Genomic DNA, 27,022 nt, shown 5'->3' on the forward strand with positions numbered 1-27,022 from the left:
TGAATAAAACATTCTTGTCTTTGTGTGGCTTGCTAAAGTCTTGAGGAGATCCCTAAAATTTAAATAATTTGTTATTTCTCATTATCTTTTGCAATTCCTGAGATGTTTTGGGCTGATTGGTCACTTGGCTGGGGAACTCTGACCTTTGGTAATGGTGGAAAATGGAAGTAATTCCTGCTTAGGAAAAGCATAAACAGCTGTTCTGGTTAGGGTAGTCCCTAAAGCTGTCATACTTCAGTGGGGAGGCGAGTCTTCAAGGCCAGATGATGTTCAGCTTGTTTTTGAATCTGTGCTGATAGGAGCACTTCATACAGTCCCATTGGAATGTGGGATTTTGTGTGTGGGGTTGTATCCTCAGGCCTAGTTGATTTCTAGGTATGAAGAAACATTATTATTATTTTCTTTAGCCCTTATATGTTAGGGGAGTGAACAATGCCTGTTGTAGTTTTAAATCATAAATAATCAACCTCTTGAAGAATGATGATAAAGAGTCTGATAAAGTAATTTTTAAAAATTGGGTTAATATGATTTACGCTCTATCAAGTCTTCATGAACACTTTATTCTAGCAGAGGTCAGTTTGTGCAGATTTGCAGTCATGAAACTGTTCTGCTTGAAAACGCAGCAGAGAGAACAGAAAGTTGACTTGATTCCTACATAGGTACCCCACAGGAATGTACTGTCAGCATGAATAAGGGGGCAGAGTGAATGGCCAGGAGTTGCATGGGGAATGGAGACTGTCTCTTCTGGTACCATCAGGAGCCTAGTACCTGATTATCTGGTTATGGTAATATTTGTTTGGGGTTTTTAATATAAAAAAATTTTTGTTTTTCAATCAATTACCTACATTGCTGTAAAAATAAGAATGATTGATACATTATTGCTTTTATTTAACTTGTTTAGAGCTTTGTAAACAGAATGTACGTGTTCGTAGGTGATAGAACTTGTCACAATCATAAATTATATTTTGTTGTTTTGCTATTTTAACTTCGGCTAAGTAGCAGTCTACATTTACAGTTTCCTTCACTTAAGTGGCTGTGTAAAGATTTTGCAAATTGCTGTGGCTCATTACAATCAGTGGAGCTATTACAGTAAGGCGATACGATTCAGTGCAATCAATGAAGATTGGACTCTATGTAGTGGCATTGTCCTGGAAACTGACACTGGCTTCTCTGGGAGGTCCTTTTTACTGTTACAGCCTCTGGCACTGTGCAGCATTGGCCATGTTAATTTTCTGAGTGTTTTTGAAAAAAAAATATTTACACTAAGATGTTCTTAAATTTTTGTTACTGAATTTTATATAAGACAGTGCAACTGCACTATCATTATTTTTAATAATTATTACATGATACATCCCCTCCTCCAACCTTTTATACAGATCAGTCTATCATGGATGTTTTGAAGCATAAATGTTTTCTAGAAGAATTATTATTTTGGACAATAAAATATGAATTTCCACAGAAGATGGTGACTTTCTTACTCAACATGCTGCCAGATCAAGATTATAAGGTACTTGACTTACTTCATGCAAACTTAAATGTCTTTTCTTAGTCACATACTTACTGTGTGTTATGCTGTGAATGAGACCACATATGTTTATATTTGAATAATAAGCAGATCTTTTACCTTGTTTTGAGTATTTGGTTAGAAGGTCTAAAGTATTTGAAGAGAGATGTGGACAAAACAAGATGGGTAATTCTGGAGCAGCAGTATTAATTTTGTTCTCATGGTTTGCTTTTTTCCTTTTTGGCCATTAGTGCTTATTTACATGTATTGAATTTTGTTTTGGTTTATTTTACTTTGTAAAATGGATTTTTATCAGTTAAAATGTGGATCAGCACTAAATGATTCTGTAGTGTGGTATGACTAGTAAATAATTGCACTGACTTAATTTCTGTTGCAACTGTTGTAGTAGGCAGTGGTTTCTCTATACGGGCCATTACAGTATGAGTGTTCTTGCTGCAGCTATGCCCTAGGTGATTTTGGCAGCCTTCCAGTTGCTTCCTTACAGAGTTTTGCAGTTGTCCATACCAAGTGTCTCCTGGCCTGAAGTCATGGAGACTGGATGTCATCTTCCTCTTTTAAATCTTGGTGTGCAGCCAGGTTTGGTTGTTTGCTCTACATGTTCCAAGACCAAGTATACATAGCAATCAGGCTTAACATTTTGCTCTGATCATGTCATACCTTTGAGCCATGCAAATATTTTGGACCCTATCAATCCCTTCTGGGCGGCAAAGATCAAGAAATCCTGAAGTCCAGCCATGCAGATTTCTTAAACAATGACTGTTTATAATGGGACAGCCCTGTATTTGTGCCCCCTTAAAACCCCTGCTGTATCAAAGCAAAGGATATGATATGAAGATAGTTTGCAAGGAAGAAAAAGAGAAGATACGGGCTTTCAGCAGCACTCTTTCCATATCAAGACGGCATTTTGGTTTGGGACATCAGCATGGATTCATCTTGGTCTCAGATTCAGCTAATACATGAGGAGGAATGAAGACTTCCTGACTGATGATTCCTTGCCATGAAGCTTGAATTCTTCTTGATGTTTAGAAACCCATGTGGACATCCAGTTCTCCTGATCCATTGCCAGTTAAACTCCGGGCTGTAAAAATACCCAACTCTTAGCAGCACATGGAGGGTTCTGGTAAGTGTTGCTTATGTTTACCTTTTTACTATACCATGTAATAAAAACAACTTTTAATGATCATGGGATCTTTTTTCCTTTGACAACAAGCCACAGTCTTCAGTGGCTTTCTTCCTTGTGTTCATAATCTTTCTTTGCTGTGTACTCAGAATGGAGACCATGGTATATTGGTTTCTCTACTGGCTGCCACTATTATCTGGAAGTAGTCCGTCTTCCACCTACCAATACTGTATGTTCAGACAAACTGATTACTTAAACGTTCGTTTTTGGTTTTTTTTCTACCAGTTTCATATTGTTTGATTAAACAGTTGATTCCTATGTAAAAACTTTTATTACTAGCACAAATCCTGAGTATTTGAAATCTTTTAGAATCTGTGTTTATTTTAATTGCTGTGATTGTCTGAAAGGTATGCTTCAGAGATAAGGAAGTGGGAGCAGGAAGTGTATCACACAGTAACACTAGGGAGGCAGTAGTACTATTTTCTCCCAAGATACCTGTGCTTTGTTGTAAAACTGTGTCCATGATGCATGGATTTTGAACATGTCTGTGACAATTGTGGCTAATTTTCAAGGAGTGGCTCTGCCTTTTGCATGTGTACAGACAGAACATACCGTTTTGGGATGAATTATAAGAATGTTTTTTTCTTTCAAGTTTCTATTTAGCTTTTATGAAGGAAAAGCTTGTTTTGCTGTTTATTCACATTGCATTCTCAAACAGTAGGAACACCTATAGGGATATAAACGGTTCCAAGTGATCTTTCATCCTTATGCTGAAAGATTTTCTCCCATCCCATCTACACCACATGTACCGTCTTAATTTTTTTTCTGTTTCTGCTGTTGTGCAATTTGTCAGATTCTTCACAAGCTGATTTAGCTCATTAAATTACCAGAATTCTGATATAGGTTGGTTTTGTGAGTGAGCTGGCCAGAGCACAGAGCTGGCTATTTGTGCATGCTCTGAAACTGTTGAAATCTCTGACCTCCAGTGCAAGTGTGGTAGAGCTGACTGAATCCACCATGCCCTATGCAGCAGTCAGCTACCAGCAATCTCTGTTGCACAGATTTATTTTTAAATAGGAAAACAAACTTCTGTTTTAGGATTCCTAGTATAGAAGAGAGGTATTGAAAGGGGTTAAATTGCCCTTCTTCCACACACACCCCCCCCCCCCCCCCCCCCCCCCCCCCCCCCCCCGGCTTTTGCATATGAGAGAGATAGCACAACCAACTGTGTGGTCTTTGCCTTTCAGGATTTGTTCCTGAGGCATCCCTTCGACACTGTGACATTTGAAGCTTGGAAGACTTGCAAGTAAAGAAAACAGAAGAGAAATTTAACCAGAGAAATAAGAGGTGTTATGCTGTGGACAAGTTTTCTGCAAGAGGAAAAACAAAAGGCCAGAGAAATAGGACTAACCTTCATGTGACTAAGGAGAAGGCAGAGGAGGGGTTGGCAATAAAGAGAAAGCTGATAGAAGAGTGTAAATCATCCAAGAGCAGAGCCTTGCTGAAATCTGGAATACAGGAAGTAGAGAAATGCAAAAGCATCTGATAGAGATAATGAATCAACAAGCATAATTATCAGAAATACCGTGCCTCCTCAGGCACCTCCTGTAGTGAATGTTGAGGCAGTTATTACAGGAGTAGGACTTCACCAACCCTGCATATGCTGTTACAAATTCTGTAGAACAGTTTTTCTACTGGAAACTTAATTTTAGCACAGCTTTCACCTGGCAGAACGATCTTTTTCTTTGCATTGAAAAGACAAACATGGAGGATGAAAGTTCTAACTGGAATTTTTAAGTGGCAACCAAGTGGAAAGGCCAGGTCAAAAAATTAATTTTGTTTTTGCATAGGCTAGAAATTTAGAAGCTGCACTAGATTACAGAGAGTAAGTCAGTAAAGGTAATTAAATATACAGAAAACATGTCTGTCTTAGGAGGCCACTTCTTGCAAATGGTTGGAAGCTGAGTAAGTATTTGGAAACATGTTATGTCAGTATCTGCATTCTTGCTCCATTCTATATTTTTCCTCAGTTGTGTATATGGCTTTGGCCACTCAATGACAGGATACTGAGCTGAATGGACTGATTTGACCTACTATGGCTGTTTTTATGTATGGACTGTAGTTTACTGCAGTATTTCAGCATTTTAAGTTCTGGAAATGAATTTAGTTTCTTCCTCTCAAAATTGGAAAGTGTTGTATTTGTTTAACTTCCAAGTGAATGTAAAGCTGATGTATTTTCTTTATTTAAGTCTATTACAGAATTTCTATCATTACACTGTATTAATAGTGAATCTACAGTACTTTCAGAAATTCATTATTATATATGGGTGAGGCACAAAAGGTTTGATGCATGCTGATTTAAAATAAATTAAAACATCCAAAATTTGTCCATAAAGGAGGAACATGTTTTTGCAGTCAGCTTGAATTGAGTGTGCTGTGTAAAACATAGTTCCTACATCACAGAACCTGAGAATCCTATTTAAGCATAATGCAATGTGAAGAAGTAATAGATAAAATATACTTTTTTTTTACTAGTAAATTAATATACTAACTTCTTAAAATATCAGGTGTGTAATTTGTGACTGAGGCTTAACATTAATAGTGTAAACGTCTTGATGTTTGTTATAAGTGTCATTGCCAGTGATTAAAGTTGTATCAATCTTTAATTTAAAGGTAATTATATGATAGGTTGTTCTGCCTTGGAATACCAGAATGATATTGTATTAACTCTGTGTAAGTATTGAGAATATGTTTTTCCGAAAAGGCTTTAGCTGAAAACAATTACCATTGTGCTGGATTCTGTATATAGAAGACACTTGCAATTATTATACAGGTTTCCATCACTGTGAACCAGCTAAAGGAATGCAAGTTAAGTAGTGTTTGCTGCAGTGACACCTCCGTCCTCAGCCTGGTCCATTTTTTTGCATAAGCAACTTTATTTTTGAGGATATTTGCTGTAAGAAGCAATCTTTGTGCCCAGCAACAGCATTACAGCATTATGACGTGTTTAGAAATATTTTCTAAATGAGATTAACATGGTAGTGCTATAATAAAAACATGGGAGCACTGAGTCCGAGGCAAGTAAAAAGTAGTGATTTGTATACAATCTGGTGAAGACACAGCTGCCTGAGGGTGGTTTTAAGATTTCTAATTTTATGCTTATGAAAGATTAATACTTCCAGAAGGAATAGACAGGGGGTTTTAGACTTTGAGCTGAAAATTTTCATCACTGCACAGCTCGTATTATTTCTTTTTAATAAGCCAAGGAAGTCCAGATGGTGTTAATTCAGAACTTAAAGTACTAAGTGAGAAGTGATTTCAGAGCTGGCAGAGCACACATGTATATGTAGGGCAGAAGATTGGTTTACAATGCAATTTGAGGCTAATGGAGTGGGACAAGAAATTATACTAAGATTTATATATATCAATACATTAAAATACTGATCTGGTTTAAAAACCCCTTAACAGTTGTGTGAAGACTAGCAAAGCTTGCTAATTATTTTAATTATTTAGGAGAAAGTGCTAAAGATTTATTTAAAAAACATAGGATGTTGTGATATCAGATGAATTCAGTGTCGAAATGTCATCCTTGACGAATGAATGAAAACCTTACTCCATGGGTGGACGAGTGCAAGTAATGAGTTAAGGCAGCTTTATTGGACACCATTAATCTCATTCTTCATAGTGTATCATTTTGAGACATTGGTCCGTCTTTTAGGACATAAAAAAATTAGGATAAATTCATTATTAGAACTTCACTGCTTTCACAGGTATACTGAAATATTATATTCCTTGTTTCAGCATTTCTGAGGTTTTTTTTTGTGGTTTTTTTAGTGTGGAAAGTATAGAATGAGATTAGATTTTGGTATAAGGTAATAAAATGAGATGCATAAGTTACCCCTCTCCATAAGTTTTTTTGTGTGGACTGTTTCTAGAAACGTCATGAGATGAATAGACCATCAATTTTGGTTTGTTATGGTACCTGGTGTTTCCGAGGATATGTTGATCCTACTTTTGTAAAGAAATATTTTATAATGAAGGAAAGTTATAATTTTGTGTGGTGCTTGTTAACATCACAATTTCTTTATAATTTTCAGATTGCATTTACCAAAACTTTTGTTCAGCATTATGCTTTTATTATGAAAACACTGAAGAAAAGCCATGAATCAGACACAATGTCTAATAGAATTGTGCATATCAGTGTTCAGTTGTTCAGCAATGAAGAACTAGCACGCCAAGTAACAGAAGAATGTCAGCTGCTGGATATTATGGTCACTGTTCTGTTATATATGATGGAAAGTTGCCTTATTAAAAGTGAATTGCAAGGTAGGTTGATTTGGTTTTTTGTTTGCTTGTTTCCATGGATTATAAATTGATGATAAAGGAAATTTAATCTGTTTGGTAGTCAATCCACCCCTGACCCCTTCCCAAAAATGCACAGGATCTAGCAATATATGGTAGAGGCCAGGTTTCAAAATTTCCTAGAAATGTAAAGATAGTTATCAAGAGTGATGTTTTCTTCTTTGGTTTGTAGGGTTTTCTTTTGTAGGAATGTTATCTAGTTTATAATACAGAGTATTATCTTGCAGGTACTTCATTTGTTGGGTAAAGTGCATAAACACTATTTGTGAAGCTCATTTGTATGAAAAATTATATATGCAAATTGAGACCTTTATTTAAAAAATATTTTCAAAGTATTTCATAAGCTATTTAAAGTATTTAAAGTAGTTTTAATTTTTCTCCCTTTGATTGCCTTTTTAAAACTTGGTATAATTAGAATGTTTTAATACTTCGTAGATATAAATATTTGATCAAGCTTTTGGTTGACAGAGTGGCAATTTGAACTAGTGTACACTATGTAACTCTTCCAGTGGAAACAGCTGTCCTGTTACTACCCTTATTTTACATGTCCTTATCTGAAAATGGGGACATAATAAATCTTGCTGACATGTTTTTCACACTTTCATGTACCTAACAGACCAAACCTCTCAGCCCTCTTTATCCTAGTTTGAATTTGAAAATACTCTCTAGATAGGCTGACTGCTGCTGCCAAATAAGTACTGTCAACTTCTGCATAAAATTGTAATTTTTCTTTTCTGACGTATTGTATCCTTTGTCTCTGAGTCCACTCACGTATAAACTAATACAGAATGACTGTACTGAAATGAGAAATCCTCAGTCATCTAGCTATAAAAAGTGCTCTCATTCAGCTGCACTTCAACGTGAGAAATTTTTTGTTTCCCTACATAGATTGGTTTACAGAATTCAAAGAAAAATATTGAATCTTTAACAGTTTATACATCAAGTGACTTTTGCTAAACTAATGCCATATTGGTGGAATGTCATGTAAAACTATTTTTAAGTAGTTGTTTTCACATGTTGGTCAGTATGGGATGTTGCTAGCATAGTGGTAAGGATCTGTAATGTATCAGAATTTGCAGCAAAACAGAAAAAGGCTTTGACTGTGATTAGACAGTCTCTGAAGAAATTTCCTGGTAATTACTTACGTAAGATGGAGCTGGTAAGTTGAATAACATCAGATATATTTGTCATAGATTTGTGAGAAAAGACTTAACCCCTGGAGCAGCTATCCCAAGACCTGAAGTTACCCGTTTCCTTCCCCCAGCACCAATGATTTGTCTTCTTTAAGACTCCACTATGGAATCTGTCCAGTGCTTTTCAATATTTTCACAATGTTTCCTCCTCACGTCTTTATATATGAGCAGAGAAAAATGTTAATAAAATACTTTATTGGATTTTTTCTCCTCATATTCTTATTGGTGGTCTTTTGCAGTGCTGTGGGCTTGTATTTGTGTTCAGTTCAAGGTATCTCTTGTGATGATGGAAACAGTGAGAAGTCTGTTAGAAATCTGTGCTTGTGAGATAAACTGAGAAGAATTCTGTTTGTGCAGCTAGTGCAAACAAGTAGATTGTTTGGTATCTGAATGAGACAAAGTTTACAAATCCAGCCAATGGACAGATAGAGAAAACATGTTGGAGAGGAGCAAGGAGAATGTGAAGCAGGAATTTTATCTGCTAGGGCACGTTTGCATTGCTCACAGATCCTAATTGTCTTTTGGACAGCTGACACTTGTGGAAAGTACAGAGTTCATTAAGGTTGCTTGTGGATGCCAAGTCACAAACTATGTTCCTGAAACAGAGGTCTGTGGATACCATCTTCTAAAGTGTTACTAGTTCGGCTTGTCTCTCTCACACATGGTATGAAAGGAGGAGGAGGAGAAGAAATATGGGTGCAGATGATCAACTGTCTCCCTAGGAAGATTTATGTCCCTCTGCTCTTTCTATCAGCACTTTCCTCCTACTGAACTTTTCATTGGAGAAGAATATATACCTCAAGGAGAAAGTTTTAGTAAAGGTTCAACCTTTAAAATCAAAAAAACCCCAGAAACAAGGAAACAAACAAAACCCCCAAAACTCCACACCAACTCTTTCCTTCAGCTGACCTCGCGCTAACACTGGCTTGTAGAGTACTCTGTATAAGAGGCAGTGCCACTGCCATTTGGAAGTAACTCTGGATTTGTCTGACCTATACTGGGGCAGAGAATCAGCAACATGTGACTGCTGGCTCTTTGCAGAGTTCTTCAAGTGGCTTCAGGCAGAGCCAGCTGAAATGTTACCCCGTTCTTGCATAGGCTGTGTGAGCACATGCGAACCAGGGAGCTGAGCAACAAGACCTAGTTTCCTTTCATTGCAGATGTACCACATAACAAGAGAGAGATTAAAGAGTATTTGATCAACTGTGGCAGAGAAGTTTGAGAAGCTCCGCAGAGCACTTATGGCTTTCTGTTCCTTCTGGTGCTTCAGTGTAATAGATAGGAGTCAGTCTTAAGAAATGGAGCTCTATATAACTTATGGCATCAAGAAGGTATCTGTTCATAGTTGTGTGCAACTCAAGCAGCATATTTTTCAGGATGAAATCTGATTCATTTTTCTGACTGTGCTGTGTTCTTGGGAAATACAACTTGTCAAGATCAAAACATTGTATGACTTCCAGTTAGAGGACCTGTTGATATAACAGGCAAGAAAGTATTTTTTTTTTTTCCTGGTACCAATAAATCCACAAAATAAACAACCTCAGAGGAAAAAGAAAAGAAGTATTTTCTTCAGTAGTTACAACAAAGGGGAGGAAAAAAGTTTACATATATAACAAAGGGAATCACTCCAGATTAGCATGCCTTATCAAATGAACACTGGAGTCTCTTAATACCCGTGTTTTTTTTAGCTGTGTCTGTGCTGTACTGTTTATAACCCTTTCACTGTGTAAAGGATGACTACAAGGGTCCTTCAGTGCATTTGAAATGGACAGGAGCCATCCATGAGGCTGATCATCAGATGCAAGGTTTTCTTTCTCCTGTTCATTTGAACTAGAATGGCAACTGACAGATGAGTGATAGAAGGTATTCCCCTTGGATCATGAATCTAGGACCAATCCTGTTTCCCTTCTGGTCTTTCCAGGGGTTCCTCTTATAAAAATCTAATAAAGTGATTTATTTGAAAGCTGTAGAGAATGTACTTCTGTGATATAGGGAGGAGACTTCACACACACACACACACACACCCCCCCTACACCCACCCCCACCCATCCACCTCGATTTCTTCTCCCATTCTTTTAGGAACCTTCTCCAGCCTTAGTCTCAGGAAGGCTGCCTAAACCCTCTCTCTGTACCAGATTCAGAGTGGAAATGCTTTTCTCTGCTGTCCTTCTCGGACTCAACATGCCAGTGTAGGTTTTGATCAGCAGATTCCTGTTTGCATGCTGTAAGGTAGCTTGCTCACTAGAAGTGTGTTGAATTCAAAGTAGATTTCAAATGTTCATAATAGAAATTTTATTGTTTGGTCTTTTTATACTTCTCAAGAATATTAAAAAAAGGCATAACTATGATGGTTTTACTAATGCACCACTTTTCAGAGATTGCAATATTGTTCAAAGTATTTGTCTCCTATTGAGTGGGATCTATGTTGATGAGTCTGTGATGAGAAAACAGCCTCAGGTACCACAAAATAGCTGTTGTTTTTTTCTGCAGTTTTCTCTCTGTGTGCGTTCACGATATTACAGTAAACACTAATTTTTATTTTTGCATTATCTTGTAACTTTATTTAAAAATTACAAGGAGAAAAAATAATACTTCTTAAACTTTTTTTTTTCTTTTTTAAATCCAGATGAAGAAAATAGTTTACATGTTGTGGTGAATTGTGGGGAAGCACTACTGAAGAATAATACATACTGGCCCCTGGTTAGTGATTTTATAAACATACTCTCACACCAAAGTGTGGCAAAGAAATTTTTGGAAGATCATGGTCTTTTGGTGACATGGATGAATTTTGTATCATTCTTTCAAGGTACGTGAATTTTATAATCGGTACTAATCCAAGGATGTTAAGACAGCTTAATGTTTGCAGTAGCAAAATCCTTACCCTGCTGTATGTAAATATTTAATTCGTTAATAGTCTTGTAAGTTTGTATTCCTGGAAGAGAACAGTATATTCTAGAAAACAAGTAGATTTGAAAATGATCTAAGGGATCTTTGTCTTGTGTGGACTAGTTGAAGAGCAATTGCATCACACTTAACTGAGATTCATGGTGCCAAAATTCTCAGGTTGTATTTAAAGTACAGATCATAACTTGTGCTAGAAGTGTTTTACTGGTGAAGTTCTAAATTTAAATATTGGGTAAATTAATCTGATAAGTCTGCATCTCTTTCTAAAGTGTTGCTGTGAAGAAACTATTATTTAAGAAAATCTTTAAATTTTGTGAACTTTCCAATACTAATAAATGTTCTGCCTAGAAAGAGGACCAAATCTTTTCCATCCAAATGTTCTCACTGACTAAGTGAGGTTTAAAGTAGAAGGCCTTCTGTCCATGTTAATGTCACCTGAACAGCAGGACTGCAGTTACTAGTCAACCTAGAGATATTGTTCCTTTCTGCTTTATTTCCATTCAAACTTTGACTGTTCTGGTACTTTATTTATTATTCCACTGCTAGATAAGATACATTGTTACACTTTGTGCTTTTTGTTTTAATAGGTGTGTGAATGCATAACACTAAAAGTACTGCATTGCACTTAGTTTAGTATTTGATTGTCTTAACTCTGCTTAAATATTTGAAGGTATGAATTTAAATAAACGAGAATTAAATGAGCATGTGGAGTTTGAATCGCAGACATACTATGCTGCCTTTGCTGCTGAGCTGGAAGCCTGTGCCCAGCCAATGTGGGGTCTTCTGTCACACTGCAAAGTTAGGGTAAGACTAAATGTTTTCTCAGTTGTTATTCTTGGGTTTATTCCTGATTTTTTTCTAGAGTTTTCAAATCTGAAAGATCTGTCTGTTTTGTGTTTGAAAGGACTTGGGTTTTGCTGGTTTTGTCTACCAAATACATGAAATTGTGATGAACTTGGATTCTGTGTGTAGTGAGTATAGGAATCATGCTTTTATCTAATTTATTGTCTCCAGAACTGGGACTACAAGTTCAGGATGTGTACAGTCATTCCATATGACTATTCATATGGATTAATTTCTAATCTGATGAAGAACTTGATAAATGTCTCTGAATCATTCTGTGGGAAAGGAGATACATATGTTGTCCCTCATGTGATTGTAATGTTGATTGTGTCTGCAAATAGACACTTCATTATGATGGGGAATGGAGTAATTTATGATTCTGTGTTGTTTTCCTGACAACTTGAGGTGAAAACCTCTTAGGTTCTGATACCTCATGGGCTCCTAACTAAAGCAAAGAGTTGTTAATATTTGCTAGACTGTAGATTATATTAAGTTATAGTAGAATTTAAATCCATCAGTTTATAGAAATACTTAACATGTGAAAAAAACTTTTTGTGGGTTATTTTTTATGAAATAAATACTTATCTTTGAAATTAGCTTGTTCAGTTATGTAATAGCGTCCACAAGACAGTAATACCTGAATTGAACTGTGGCACTGAAAAAATGTGAGTGAGCATACCCTGCAATTTTAAAGGTTTAAATTAGGCAGTTGTGATGTAAATGATACTGATACGTTATTAATATATCAATTTATGAATCTAAATTATATTTTAAAAACTGAATTACCACTTAAGGCTTTTTGAAGTATTCCTTTCTTTTTAGTTTAGGGATGCAAAGGTCTGCCTTTTGTTAAAGGCCTGTATGATTCCTTGCTCTGCCTGTTGGCGTTATCAGTCATATTTTCACACCCATGTTTGAGCTCTTTAGTCATCCTCAACAAATCTGAAAGAGTTCTAGAAATCTCATAGCTTAGTTGTTGTACTTGTTTAGTGAAACATGATGGGTGAGAAGTGCTTCCAGCTTGTGTCCCACAGGAGAGGGAAAGGCAGCGGAGCCTGGCCACTGTAGAGGGTGGAGCAGCAGGGTGAGGGTGGGCTGTTGTGTTTCCTGGTGAGAAAAGGTGTCAGAGCCAGTCACCACTTGCACAGCTTCGGGCTGGCCAAAGTGCTGCTAGCTTTTCCACAGATGTCCTAAGAGTGTGAGGCAGGTCTGGAATTTGTGTTTAGGGGGAAGGGAAGATTAAAGGAAAAGTCTGTTAAGAAATGAGGCTTTAGTTCCGTTGATCACAGAGCAATTTGGTTTAGCTTCCCTCCTTTATGTATCACTGCTTTGCTCCTGGAGGGCAATGTACAGCTCTAGTCTTGAAATGCATGATTTAATCTGAAATAAATTATAGTTTTAGGGCATTTTTATAGAGTTATATCATAAAATCATAACAAGGTTTGCTTATTCTTAAAATTATGCAGTGTTGTGTTATAATTGCATTTCAGGTGAATTGTGTTAGCAAACTATAAGGACGTTTCCAAAGCTAAAACTTTAAAGAGGACATTAGCCATTCCTTTTGATTGCATGGAAAGACTTTTTTTTTTTTTTTTTTTAATGCTTCCATCTCTAAATTTTTGGTAAATAGCTAAATTAAACAACAGTAGGTACTAGGACCAGCTGACCATTCTGAAGGTACCTTAATTCTCACCATTTAAATTATCATCTTTAGAGTAACAATTAAACCATCCTAATACTTTCTAATTTCCATGTGATAAAGGTATAAATTATGTGCTGTAACAATATTATTGAATAATAATATTTATTTGTAGTAGGAAAACAGTGACATTTAAAACTGTGTTGGCTCTTGTAGTACACTGGTTTCTGTTACTGCAGGAAACACAGGAATACACACGAAATGTTGTCAGATACTGCCTTGAAGCACTTCAGGACTGGTTTGATGCTATCAACTTTGTAGATGAGGTAAATACCTGTAGTGAATTTAAGCGAAGTACTGTGAAAATCTGATTAAACTTCAAAGGTGATACACTTACCCTCCAGCCACACCCCCCACCCCCGTTAATTCATTGTTGTAGGTACTGATTGAAAAAAGGATCGCCTTGCTGAAATTGGAGTTTGTAGTTAATAGTTGGAATGTTAAGTCCTAAGATCCTTTATTTGCAGACTCCTGATGATTTAGATTTGCTGGTGCAATCTTAAACTGTGTGAGTCTTAAAAGCAGTGCCGTTAACTGTTCGCTGATGTCCTCTTCTGATATGGTAGCGGGGAGCAGCTTTACCACCTTAGCAAGTGAGACTTTCAATCAATTCCGAGTGTCATTAGCTACTGGAGGTTTAGTAAGAGATTAACTACAGCAGTCTGAATCATGGGAAAGTGCAGAGGAATGAAGTAACAAGTTAGTGGAAATTAAATCCATCGAATGAAGACATGCAAGATACGGTTCTTTGTGGGTGTGACAAAGACATTTGTAGGTTTGCTTTTTTAAATTTATGATATTAAAATACCTTTGTTTTACTTTCAGCCAGCTCCTAACCAAGTTACTTTTCATTTGCCACTGCACCGTTACTTTGCCATGTTTTTAAGTAAGGTAAGCACATGTTTTAGTCATACAGAAGATGGAAATTCCCTGTTGAGTGTGATTGTTAGTACAGTGTGTGCTTGCTTTGTTTCTAGGCTGTCAAATGCCAAGAACTAGATCTGGATACTATCTTGCCAGATCAGGAGATGCTGATGAAACTAATGATTCACCCACTTCAGATTCAGGTATGGGCAGACTTAGGATTTTGATGCAGATATAGAGATATACAACAAAAAAAAGTTACTGTCTGATTCTTTTAACCCCAGTCATCTAAATATTTCAGAAGTATTTAACAAGGGGGAGTATGTCTTAATTGTGGAATATGAAAATAAGCAATATGTGACAATAATAACTAGAATGTACTGAGTAGTTAGGATAAACTCTTTTTTTTTCCTTCCTATTTCCAAAATTAAAATATGTGGCATTAATTATACTCTGAGAAATATGAGAATAATATTCACTATAGCACTTTCAAAAGGGTAGGAGGAATCAGCCCTTTGAAAACATGGAATTGCATGTTCGTGGAATAGCTACCAATGGAGCACAAGTTGAGAAGAAACCCGAATCTGAAAATTTCATATTTTAAATTGGGAATGAGTTCAAGAATGGGTGCATCCTGCAACATTTTCTTTATTTACAAATTAGTATTTATTTGTATGTAAGTGATAGTGAACAGTATTTGTAATCACTGCTTTTGTATCTAACTTCATTTTAACCATGATGCCTTCACCTTTGGAGTACTTTTCAATATTTTAATAAATACATAGATAAATCATTTCATTCACTTTCATTGTCTGAAATATGCTCTCATATGGAAGTATGGTATCTGTTTCATAAACTTGCTGTGGTTCCCTTTCATCCCTTACTCGCTAGAAGTATAGAGAAATATACTGTTAGTACTTATTTAAATGTGTAGTGTGTATGTATCTGTATGTGTGGTAAGGTATTGATGGTCTGCTAATGTTGAACTGGATAGCTGAATATCCCTGAGATGTTTGTAATTTTATTTTTTTTTTCCCCTGAACAGGCAAGTCTTTCTGAAATTCACAGCAACATGTGGGTTAGAAATGGCCTTCAAATTAAAGGACAGGCCATGACTTATGTACAGTCTCACTTCTGCAATTCAATGATTGATCCTGACATTTATCTCCTGCAAGTAAGTTATGTTTTCTGAGAAGCCAAACCAGTGCTTGTTTACCAACTAACTACTGAATCATATGAATTTATTCTATTTCCACAGGTCTGTGCTTCTAGGCTGGACCCAGATTATTTTATTTCATCCGTTTTTGAAAGGTAGGGTTAAAAGATGAATGCTCTTGTTCTGCGTTGTGCTAACTGTTGACTAATTTATGCCATGTGAGAGGCACATATCTGATATACATCTTCAGTGGTACAACACTGCTAAGCCAAAACTAACACCTATTCAACTGGAATAGGTATCTCAAGATATATCCTTGATTCTATACAGGATTGGCTTTTGAATTACAGTGCTTGTGAATCTTCAGACATTCATATTCTGAGCATCTTCAGGTTTTTTTAAGTTTTGCAAATGATCATATGCAAGCTTTCAGGATACGGTAGCCTGAAGAAGTAGATAAATAAAACTGCAATAGCAAGACACACAGAAAGGATATCTGCTTTTCTGGATAGAATAAAATCAAGGCTTGAAAACAGTTTAATTGGCATTAGCTTTTTATATGTTCATAAATGTAAGGTGTTTTCATGTGGAGTAAATATCACTGTAGCACATTCCATATGTAGTTAAATAAAAATCCAAATTTAAGAAGATTTTTATGTATGTTTGCATATTACTGCATTATATGCGTTTAATTTTGTATTCATTTTGGGTTCTTGTGAATGCTATCTTGAGTTTATCAGTACACTACACATTGGTGTTTTAATGTTGGAAAATGATGTTTCTGACTTTACTCTTTGCTATGTAGATTTAAGGTGGTAGACCTGTTAACGATGGCATCACAACACCAAAATACAGTTCTTGATTCAGAGCACGAAAGGTCCATGTTGGAAGGAGCCTTAACGTTTTTGGTCCTTCTGTTAAGTCTTCGTTTACATTTAGGTAAGAATCACTGCCTTTGGGAGTACTTGTATGTAAATAACATGTCTGTTCATTTATATTCAATGTTTAGTAGGTAACAAAGCTGATTAGTCATATAGTAACTTAAAGCATTCAAAGCTTGGTTTCATTTTCACCAGTTAGTGAATTTTAATTCATAGTAATACGTAGAAATGGAGAAAAATAGCTTTAACGGAAGTGCCTGACTTGTGTATGTGATCTCATTAAGATTCTATATCTTTTCCAGAAAGGCAGCACTTTTAGTGTGTACCTGTCTTTTCTGATTGAGATTGTATCTCATAACATTTGTGTGCCCTACCCCGCCCCCCCCTTTTTGCTCTGTTTTATAGCATTGTATCATTACTTAATGTTTGTATCAAGTTTAACTTGTTTTTAGTGACAAAAGTATGCTGAATGTGTGTTTTAAAAGCATGGTATTTTAACGGCTTTTTAAATTCTGTTGTTCTAGGAATGACAGATGATGAGATCCTCAGAGCAGAAATGGTAGCCCAACTCTGTATGAATGACAGGACACACAGTTCACTATTGGATCTCATATCCTTGGAATATATTAACTTATACGCGTGAATGGGAATGACAGGTACCTGGATAGTAGTGGGATTTTGGAGTTTGAACATGTTTTCAGTTTATGTAATTACAACAAATTGTGTAAAGGTGTGTTTGCATATACTTATCACAAAGGCATTTGCTCCAGCTTTGTTTATTCTCACAAAATATGCAGTACTTTGTAATAGTTTTAAATTAAATTAGTTTTGATACAAAATGCTTAACTGACTTTTTGTTATTTTTTTAACACTACAAAAGTCTTTCAGGTGTGAGGTGAAAAGTCTGTTTTCCAGGGATGTTGTAGAAAGTTTAGCCAAGCGTCACCTTTGTCTAAATTTGAGCCTTTGATTATATGCCAGTATAAGAAGAAGCCATTCTATGCTGTATTGGCTTTTGCTATCAACAGCTGGAAATTCAAATAATAGCAGTTCTGACTGGTGCTGTGAAATGCATGTGTTATGGGGGAAAGTGTCCTGAAGAATAGCAAACTCTAGGAAGTCTTTGCACAGTGATATGGTTCATGTCCCCAAACAACTGAATACAAATATGCTGGTTTTACTGCTATCAGCGTATTAAGCTGTGTAGGCAAATCAGACAGCTTGTGGTGATCACCCAAAAGAGCTTGCAATCCAGGGGTAGGCATTGAGCAAAAATATTAGGAGTTTATAAAGATACGAAAGGAGGAGATTGTGAGTTACAAATATGTAATAAGAATTATTAATTATTACAATGTAACCTAGTAATTCAGTCACTTTAAGTATGTAAAATAAGTGAATCATTTAACTGTGTAAAGTAAGTTAATCATTTATGCAAGCAATCACTTATCACTAAGCAGAAATTTCTGTATTTGTCATTGCTACTTGTGATTTGGGGTAATGTCAGTAGGTCAATTACGTATCGGTACCAAAAATGAGAAACAGAGAATCCAAGATGGAGAATTACTTACTGTGTGTGGATCCCAAGCTAGTTACTGCTTTTTCTGCACTTAGCAAGAATATTTTGCATTTACAGTTTATGAGGAGAGGCAGTATTAGTAAATAAAGGCAAGTACTAAATCTTTACATACACTACAGATAGTAGTTTTTATTTCTCATTTCTCAAATAAAATTTCTCTCAAGCCAAGCATGTATCAGTTGGCTTGCTTTAAAAAGTTTAATGTCCTGGCTAGGAGGCTTTGATTCCACTTAAGCGATATTATTGTTCCATAGCAGCTGGAGTGTACAGACCTCTTGTGGTAAACACAGAGCACTGCCAAAATGTAGCCTCTGAAAATGTCAAGAAGGAAGTAAAATGCTGTGTCCTGCAACTAAGTTAACTTTACTTTCCTTAACACAAACATTACATTCCAGAAAACCCCAATCCGAAAAGTGGTATTATTCCAGGAAGCTTAAGCTTTGAATCAGTCTTATCAGCAGTTGCTGATTTTAAAGCTCCTGTTTTTGAACCTGGAGGTTCCATGCAACAAGGAATGTATACGCCTAAAGGTATGGTAATTGGTGTCTCCTTATAACATATTCAGTGGTAAGATGCTTAACCAGAGGCTTTTTCTTAAAAAAAGCCCCAACAAACCATCCAACCCATGAAATAGTGATAGAAACTCCACTCCACCCCACCCTCCCCCCTGCCAAAAACTCGACCCCAAACCACCACCACTAAAACCCCATAAAAATTGTTTGACTTTTTCATTATTGTCTGTTGCTTATATTTAAGAGCATTGCTAAAGATTTTTAATAAATGCATTTTCATCTAGAGTGAAAATGAGCTTCTCATATTAATCAGGTATCCTTGGAAAGCAAGGGGAAAACATAACTGAAGAATTCTTACTTGTATTTCACTGATCTGGATGCTTAATCATTAAAGTGATTTTTTTAAAAATCTGATGTGTGTTCAGTAGAGTTTAGAACTTTTGGCACTAGTGAAGTGTCAGATGCAAAGATACTTTCTTTGAACTTCTTCACGTTTTGATTATTAAAGATACCATGATGCATAATTCTTTCTTTTATATTGCTTAACTGTCTTAGTAGCCTGTAACATTTTTTCCAGTCAACAGTGAGGGTCTAAGAATAAAGTTCAGGCTAGACTGATTGTAAAATATTTTTCTATAATTCTACAATGCATACAGTGCAAAAATTACAAGTTTCTTGCCCTGACCAGCTTGTCATCTAAATTGGACTCCACACAGTGTTGGTATATCAAAGGAGAGGAAGAATTTAAGAACTCAGTGTTCCATTACTGTTTCCTGCCACTGAGCAGATAAGCCTGTAGGAATTTGAAATACTCCATGTGCTATGGTTGTGCTTCAGCTCAAGCACAGCTGAAGAGGTGTTAACTCCTTCTTCCCCCATATACCTCCCTTGAGAACTGTCAGGGTTGGGGTCTGCCAGTTTTGAAACCATTTGGTTTTGGGCTGTGTTCTTCTGTGAATTTTTTGGTGGTTGTTGTTAAAGTAGGAACTAATACTGTAGTAACTTGTTTGCCAGTTTTTGTACTGGGAGGTTGATAAGTCACTGAAGTTCCTTTATACAAATTAACAGCCAGTGAAGTAATTTTGTGAAACCAGAGTTTTGGAATTGATTCGTTCTGGTAATTAAGCATCTTAACACCTATGTATTTAAAATAACTTCATTTTAATGTTATGTAAACTGCATTTCCTGGTTTCCATGTCTGGTTTCTGGAACTTGTGACATACTAGTCTTTTCATAACACAGTGTGAAGTTAAAATAAAGATGGATTACAGTATTTTTAATTATAACACTTTAGGTAATCTGATGCTAGATTATAATGGATTGGGTTTTTTTGTGTTTTGGGTTTTTTTTAACGTAGTTTACCTCTGGTATAGATTGTTGACATAGCACTTAGGGATATGGTGTAGTTCAGAACTGTCAATGTTAGGTTAAGGGTTGGACTAGGTGATCTTCAAGGTCTTTTTCAACCTAGGTGATTCTGTGATTTTGTTTATCTTAAAGATTTGAGTATCTCATCTATAACAGTGAATACTGAAGTAATTTGTAACACTGTGCAGAATCCCTTTTTCTTAAAGTAATAAAAAACTGAAAAAGCTTCTGCAGGAATAGAAGTCAGCATGGTTTTCTCATGTACTATAGCCTCTTAAGTGCTTATAATCTTTATAAGACTTTATAGGGTCTCAGAGTGGTGAGATTCCAGTTGCTTATAAGAATTGTAGTTTGTGGCCTGTCACAGTTTAAGCAAGTCACGTTGAGATCCATTCCCCCTAATCCCTTGTTTCCCTAAATTTAGGGGGAAAAAGGTCTATTTCATGATTGCAGAAACCTCAGATTTTGCTTTACATTTAGATAAAAAAACTCCAAAGAAACAAACGAACTTCCAAAACCAGGACATAGTTCTTCTGGTTCTCTGTGTGCTGAAGATGAGCTCTGTGTGCATTTCTGATACTCCCTGTATGGCTTCCTCACTTAGTCCTTTTTCCTCATTGTGGTAGCAGCCCAAATAAGCTTGGTCTGTGTTTTAGGCTGCAGTAGTAAACTCTCTCCAGAAAGAATGGATTTTTCACAAGCTAAGTTTGATCATATTTCATACATAATGGAAACAATGTTGTGATCTCTCTCAGCAGCATATGAGGGTATCTATAGAACTGTTAACATTAGCAGGGGTTAATAGGAGTATAGACCACTTGTCTTCCCACCTGGGGGAAGTTAATCTCAGAAGCATGGCAAAGCTGCCTACTTTTGCCTGGGAAAATTTTAAAGAATGTTGTAAGTGCTTGTGTTGTGTTATGCCTGTTGGTGGAGCTAACATTCTGTATCCGCTGGGTTTCTTCTTCCTTTGATGGGGCCATTGAATCTTGCCTTCATATTATTGTGTTACAAGAGCTGAATACTTCCAAACAATTAACAGAATGAACATCTTCATTTGGCTTTAGGTTGGAAACTTAGTTTTGTTTTTTAAGAGTAGTAGCAGTTAAATGGGAGGGATTTTTTTTTTGTAGTATGTTTAAGTTTTTCTATTTGTGGTTATTCTGAAAAGCCAGTCTGGATGTTATTTTAGAGCTACTAAATTAAACAGAGATAACTCAGATTTTAATGCCAAAATAAGTCATAGATATAAGTTATTAAAAGTAAGGCATGTTTGTAAAGGATTGATCACAAATGTTACTTGATAAGAAACAATAATTTTCAAGTCTGAACAAAAAATAGTTGTAGTCAATTGGCTGATCGCACTTAGTCATTAAATATCACCTACCTGCTAACCGCTCTGCAGTCGTCATTTCCCATTTTCAAGAGGGCTCGTGCTTATCTCGTACCAAGTGAAAAATAACGTAAACCTTTTTTACATGTACTTGGAAATTAAAAGGAGCAAAACAAGATGCATATGGAAAAGTGATTTTTGGGCTGCCTTTGTATATTTACAATTGGATAACAAAATTTACTTATTTAAAAAATAATTTGGAATCTTTTTAAAAACCTTCCTCAGCACGTGTTACAACTGCTATTTTATCAGAAATGAATGATTTTTCTTTTTATCTTTTATCCCATATTGTAAATTATTGTGTAACAGAAAAGAAAGCTAGAAGAACCTGAAATAAAGCTTCTTAATAGAAAAGATCTGTTGCCTTAATGCATTGTTAATTTTTTGTTTTGGAACCAAGAAAATATTTTTGGTGAAATTTTGATACCTTGGTAAGTAGTACTATTTATTAGTATAGTAAGTATTATTGGTAAGAATTAGTAAAAAGTACTGCACTTCACAAAAAAAAGAAGTACTAGAAAATTACATAATTAAATCTAGTTTAAAAGAGAATCTAGAATAAGTTGTAAGGTCTTTAAAGATAATTTTAACGTGTGACTTCTTTTAAACAGCTGAAGTTTGGGATAAGGAATTTGACCCTGTCATGGTAATACTTCGAACGGTTTACCGTAGAGATGTGCAGTCTGCAATGGATAGATATACAGCATTGTAAGTTAAATCATTTTTAGAAATGTAAATCATATTTTTGTTCATGGCACAATAATTTTTTTGTTTTCGATGTCTGGTAATGCTAATCATGTTACTGATGTTATCAGGCCCCAGATTTGCCCTTGATTAAATAGTTTATATAAATTTACAGGCAGTATCAGGGTTTTGGTTACCTTAGTCTATTACTCTTCTGTAAATGTTTAAAAATGCATCTGAAGTGCCATGGACAAATGTCATCACAGATAAAATACTTAATCAAAAGTTAGTGTTTATATATCAGTAACAAATTACTTAAAGCAGCCTTATCGATATTTATTTTACATTTAGGCACATGAATCACAGTATTAGTGTTCTGTATTTTGAAATTATATTGAAGACAATGTGAGTTTTTCTATGTATTAACTCATTACAGAAACCATGGGTGAATTAAATTCTGATTTAAATACAGGAAAAAAACACTTGTGGTTTTAAGTTATGAGAAACAAGATGATTTGGTCTTAATTCTGTCCCTTAACATTTCATCCCTTACAGCTTCTTACCTTTACAGATTCTTATTTCAGCTAATTTGATTTGGTTGTCTTTTATTTCACACCTTGGGAGTAAAAATCAAGTTAAAACCCCCTTATAATAGACTTAATGAAATAATCCCCTGCCCCTGTGATCATTCCATTAAATCAAAGGGTCATCATAAATGTATAATGTAAGTGATTTTGAGCAAGGTAGTATTCTATAAAGTAATTGCATTGTCTGCTGCACTGAGTTCCACCTCATTATTAGAAATGTGGGTCTGTGTTGAACTTAACACTTAATTTTTAAGTTCATAGATATGATAGTACTGGTACTGTTAACTATAGCTAAGTATATCTAGCGTTTCCTGATGTTGCCTGTAATTCATTCGTAAAGGTGTGAGATTTTATGTTGGATATCTAACTAATATGTGGATTTGAGTGCAATGATAAGTTTTCTATGTACCTCTTAGAATGAAAATGGAATTCTTAAATTCATAGCTTAAATTCATAGCAGTAATTATCAATTCATTTATCTAAATAAAGGTCATTTAAATCAGTGGTAATCCACAGAAAAATAAGACTGGATTCAGTTTGTGTATACAGTCCAATTTTTTTGAATGCTACTTAAATAAATTAAATGGCTTAGATATACTTATCAATTCTAAAGTTGTTCTAAATGAAAAGCATGCAGGATAATTATCTATAACAATGGCAGTTGTCTACATTATTGTAGTGTTTAACGTAAGTTTTATTTGCTTCAACAGTTTAAAGCAAAGTGGTAAATTCCCTGGGAACCCATGGCCTCCTTACAAGAAGAGAACACCACTACACCCAAGTTACAAAGGTCTCATAAAGCTTTTACACTGTAAAACCTTGCATATTGTGCTGTTCACACTTCTTTACAAGGTATGGTCGTAATTCTCATTAAGTCCAGTATTTTACTTCCACTTCTTTAGAACAGGAGTTCTTCAGAACATAATTTTTTAATAGGTTATTTAGAGTAGTCAGGTTCAAATTTATGTTTTTATTTTTGTTTTATTTCCTAGCTCTAGTATGATGATGTTCTTCTTCCATTTTCATTATTTCATAAATGATTATTTCATACATATGTACACTAAGTCAGGTACTCAAGTGGATGAACAGGCCTACTCGGAGGAACACTATCTAAACCATCAGAGTTGCCTTTTGAATTGTTGTTCCGTCATGGTTAGAGCGAGCTTGGTGGTGTGAGTTGTGTTTCTTTGGCTCCCACTGCAGAGTTTTAAGGCATTGGCAGCCTGTTCAAATACATGCAGCCTTGGTGGTTTGGGGTCCTCAGTGGCAAATATGTCTCATAACTGCAGTTGATTCTAACATCACTTCCCAGATATGTTCTGGGTTTTGGTAATGCTATAGCACTTGTTTTTCAGGACTAATTGATGTCTTTAAATTGTGTTTGGTTTGTCTTTGATAGTTGGCTGCCCTCTTTAAGAGGAGTGCATCCTTTCTGAAGAGTACATTCATCAGAAAATGGAACTTTGAATCTATCCTTGTACTTGGAAAGTATTTTCAAAGTAAAGAGACAGATGAGGGTCTATAAAAAGTGGTTTGACTGAGTAGTGATTTTCCTGGGCAGACTTTCCTTTTGTGCTCTTCTAAGTGCTCCCAGCTCCCCTAAAGCTCATGTTCTGTTTCACTGTTAAACTTCTGTTGAGTAGAAAATATGTGTTGTTATGTGTTGTTAAGTATAACAACAACTGCGGTATTCACAAAGAGCATGCTTATTCCACAGAGTTGTTTCAGCTGATTTCTTTCTCTAATGAAGTATTGTGTAAGTTGTCAGTATATTGTTAAAATGAATGAAGACTTAAAATTTTACCTGAATTCATTCAATAGATTTCACCTTTATGACAGAAAGTAACTTTTTCTCAAAAGCTTCATATTGTTTACAAATTAATGACTTCTGTAAACGATATGTTTTGTTGTGCAATTAGTGCAATTTCAATAATTACTTTAAAAATACAAAATGTCTGACAATGGAAAACCTTGACCAACCATTATATGTACTATTCAGTTTACAAAAGTTATAGCTTCATTCAATAGTCTCTGCACATGAAATTTAATCTTGTCCATAACAGAATGAGACATGTTATGGAGAAGGAAGAATTAGTAGTAAAACAGTAAAATTTTTGTATTTTTAAAGTAATTATTGAAATTGCACTAATTGCACAACAAAACATATCGTTTACAGAAGTCATTAATTTGTAAACAATATGAAGCTTTGCCTCGAGTGGCAGTAACTTGTTTCCCAGGGACTTCCATAATTTTGGCCTGAGAAGCTGCTATGTTCAGTGTGTTTAACCTTGCTTAGCCTTGGCCTGCTGCAGGGGCTGGGCTGCCTGATTGCTGGAGGGTGAGGAATGAGGCTGAGATGTGGTAGTATGTAGCGGAGACTGGGGAAGAAGTGTACCTGGAGAAAGTACTAGCCAAGAGGTTTACATACAGGAAGGCTGCTGAAGGAAAGGAGAGCTTGAGATTATGTAGAAGATAAAATAATATTTTTCACATGGGACAAAAATGGAGAATGTAAGGAATTAATGCATCATCTTCTACTGTCTTGTTTGTGGGTGGTTTTTTTTTTTTTGGTCTTTTTTTCTCTTACGCAGTTAAGAAGCTTCAAGGACTTAAATCTTGAGAATCTTAAAATTTCTGAGTTGCTGTTTTAGCTGGAATGCCGAATATGTTTCTACCAGATTTATGGATGGTATAAATTACGTAGTGACTGCTTTTATGTGTTGCCTTAAATATTTTGTCTATTTGTGAATTTTTGCCAATTCATGACAGCTCTTGACTTTTGGGACTGCCTGCAGAAGAACAGTAAGGCTACATTTGATGTAGCTTTTCAGAAGTGCTAGTCAACACGACTTTTGATTCTGACTGGTACAACTGCACGTGCTTTTCATACTCATATAATACTAAGTGCCCTTTTTAATTAAATAATTGCTATAATCTCAGATTTGATTGGGTTTGATTAAATCAGCTGCTTAATCATAATTTAGAAAAGTTATTTTGAAACAGTATTTGTTTTAAGAACTTTATGTCTCTGTTTCTAATGGGTATATCTTTTTAGGAAATTTGGCTAATTCTAAACCAAGTCATATTTAAAACTTTACTAGGCTACGCTCTAAAAATATTCATTTCTATAGTAGTCTGTCTACAGTGAAATTTTAAACATATTTTCTCATCCACTTTTTTTGGTAACTAGCAGGTTCTTGCCATTTTATTCCCTTTAAATCAGAATATTCTTAAGAGGAAAATTGGCCTGGTTTTTAATTTCAGCAGCTCTGGTTCTTCCTGTAATGTGTTGAAATCTGTTAGAAGAAACATGGGCATTTATTAATTTAAGATAAGTTTATTTATTATTTGTAATTAAAAAAGATTATGTGAAGATGGTCGTGATCAAAATTCTGGCATTCCCAGTTATCCAGGTATTGCTTGTAGGACTAGGACCTCATGAGACCTTGTGGTGACTGATACGTGAAAAAGGGAGGGAAGGCTGGGTGCAGCTCTTTGCTTGTAGCTGACAGTAGTGATATCTGTGCAGCTTTACCTGGCACTCTGGTGTTAAGTAAATGCCAGCTTGAACTAATAAAAATGTTAAGGTACAAGTTTGTTTGGCTGGAAAGAAGTAAAATTAAATTTTGCTTTTGCAGTGATGCTCAAAGGTTATTTTTTCCTAAACGTCAAAATAATTTTTAGTCATCTTAAAAAGATTAAATAAGAACTGAAGAGTCCAAAGTGTATTATCCAGAACACCCTTTTTGTAAGTTTAGATATACTGAAGTCTTAATAGTCTGAGTGGAATAATTATTTCCTGTCTTTTAACTACAACACTCCTGTTGATCCATCACATCCAAAATTACACATCTGATTTTGTAGTAGTGTTCCATTACTCTTATTGGAGAGCTATATTAATGTTATTGTTACTCGGCCTATTTGGAACTTTTTTTTCTATCTTGTAGCATAATCACTAATCAGGTATTTCATTGGAGCATTCAGTCATAACAAGAGTGCAGTTTAAAATATCTTGCTGACGTTTCAGAGTAGGTATTCCAGGAGCTTGAACAGGCAATTCACTGCTCTTGAAAACAATTTTTTTATAACCGTATTTTTATGCATATGGTAGGACTTTGAAAGTGTTAGTGTGGAACAAAAAGAAAGCTGTTTTAAATAATTAAAATTGGTGCTCAGTGTATACCAAAAATACACTAGGGTAGCTAGTGTTTGTTACAGTGTTCTGCCTTTCTAGCCTTTTCTTTTTAACTGATACTCATATCTCATGATACAGCTCTTATGATCACAGTGTTTAATTAAGAAAAAAAAAAAAACAACACAACAAAAAGCCCAGGCAAAAACCACATATGTGGCTC

The 27,022-nt window shown here is 35.4% G+C and overlaps 1 protein-coding gene across 3 annotated transcripts in view; it reads left to right on the top strand.

Moving 5' to 3' along the window:
* The window catches only part of UBR3 (ubiquitin protein ligase E3 component n-recognin 3), a 116,262-nt gene that overhangs the window by 25,334 nt on the left and 63,906 nt on the right, over nt 1-27,022 (top strand). For 2 of the 3 annotated variants that reach the window (XM_074910887.1, XM_074910890.1), the window contains 14 exons: nt 1,377-1,507; nt 6,743-6,971; nt 10,827-11,006; nt 11,775-11,908; nt 13,826-13,912; nt 14,472-14,537; nt 14,624-14,713; nt 15,556-15,684; nt 15,769-15,821; nt 16,472-16,605; nt 17,072-17,156; nt 18,511-18,653; nt 22,008-22,104; nt 23,378-23,519. In XM_074910887.1, the coding sequence (XP_074766988.1) occupies nt 1,377-1,507; nt 6,743-6,971; nt 10,827-11,006; nt 11,775-11,908; nt 13,826-13,912; nt 14,472-14,537; nt 14,624-14,713; nt 15,556-15,684; nt 15,769-15,821; nt 16,472-16,605; nt 17,072-17,156; nt 18,511-18,653; nt 22,008-22,104; nt 23,378-23,519 (1,700 nt within the window). Of the gene's footprint in view, nt 1-1,376; nt 1,508-6,742; nt 6,972-10,826; nt 11,007-11,774; nt 11,909-13,825; nt 13,913-14,471; nt 14,538-14,623; nt 14,714-15,555; nt 15,685-15,768; nt 15,822-16,471; nt 16,606-17,071; nt 17,158-18,510; nt 18,654-22,007; nt 22,105-23,377; nt 23,520-27,022 lie in introns of all 3 variants that reach the window. The other variant, XM_074910889.1, reaches the window with a different exon arrangement.

The sequence above is a fragment of the Athene noctua genome, chromosome 7 (genome assembly GCF_965140245.1).
Source record: "Athene noctua chromosome 7, bAthNoc1.hap1.1, whole genome shotgun sequence".
Taxonomy (NCBI): Eukaryota; Metazoa; Chordata; class Aves; order Strigiformes; family Strigidae; genus Athene; species Athene noctua.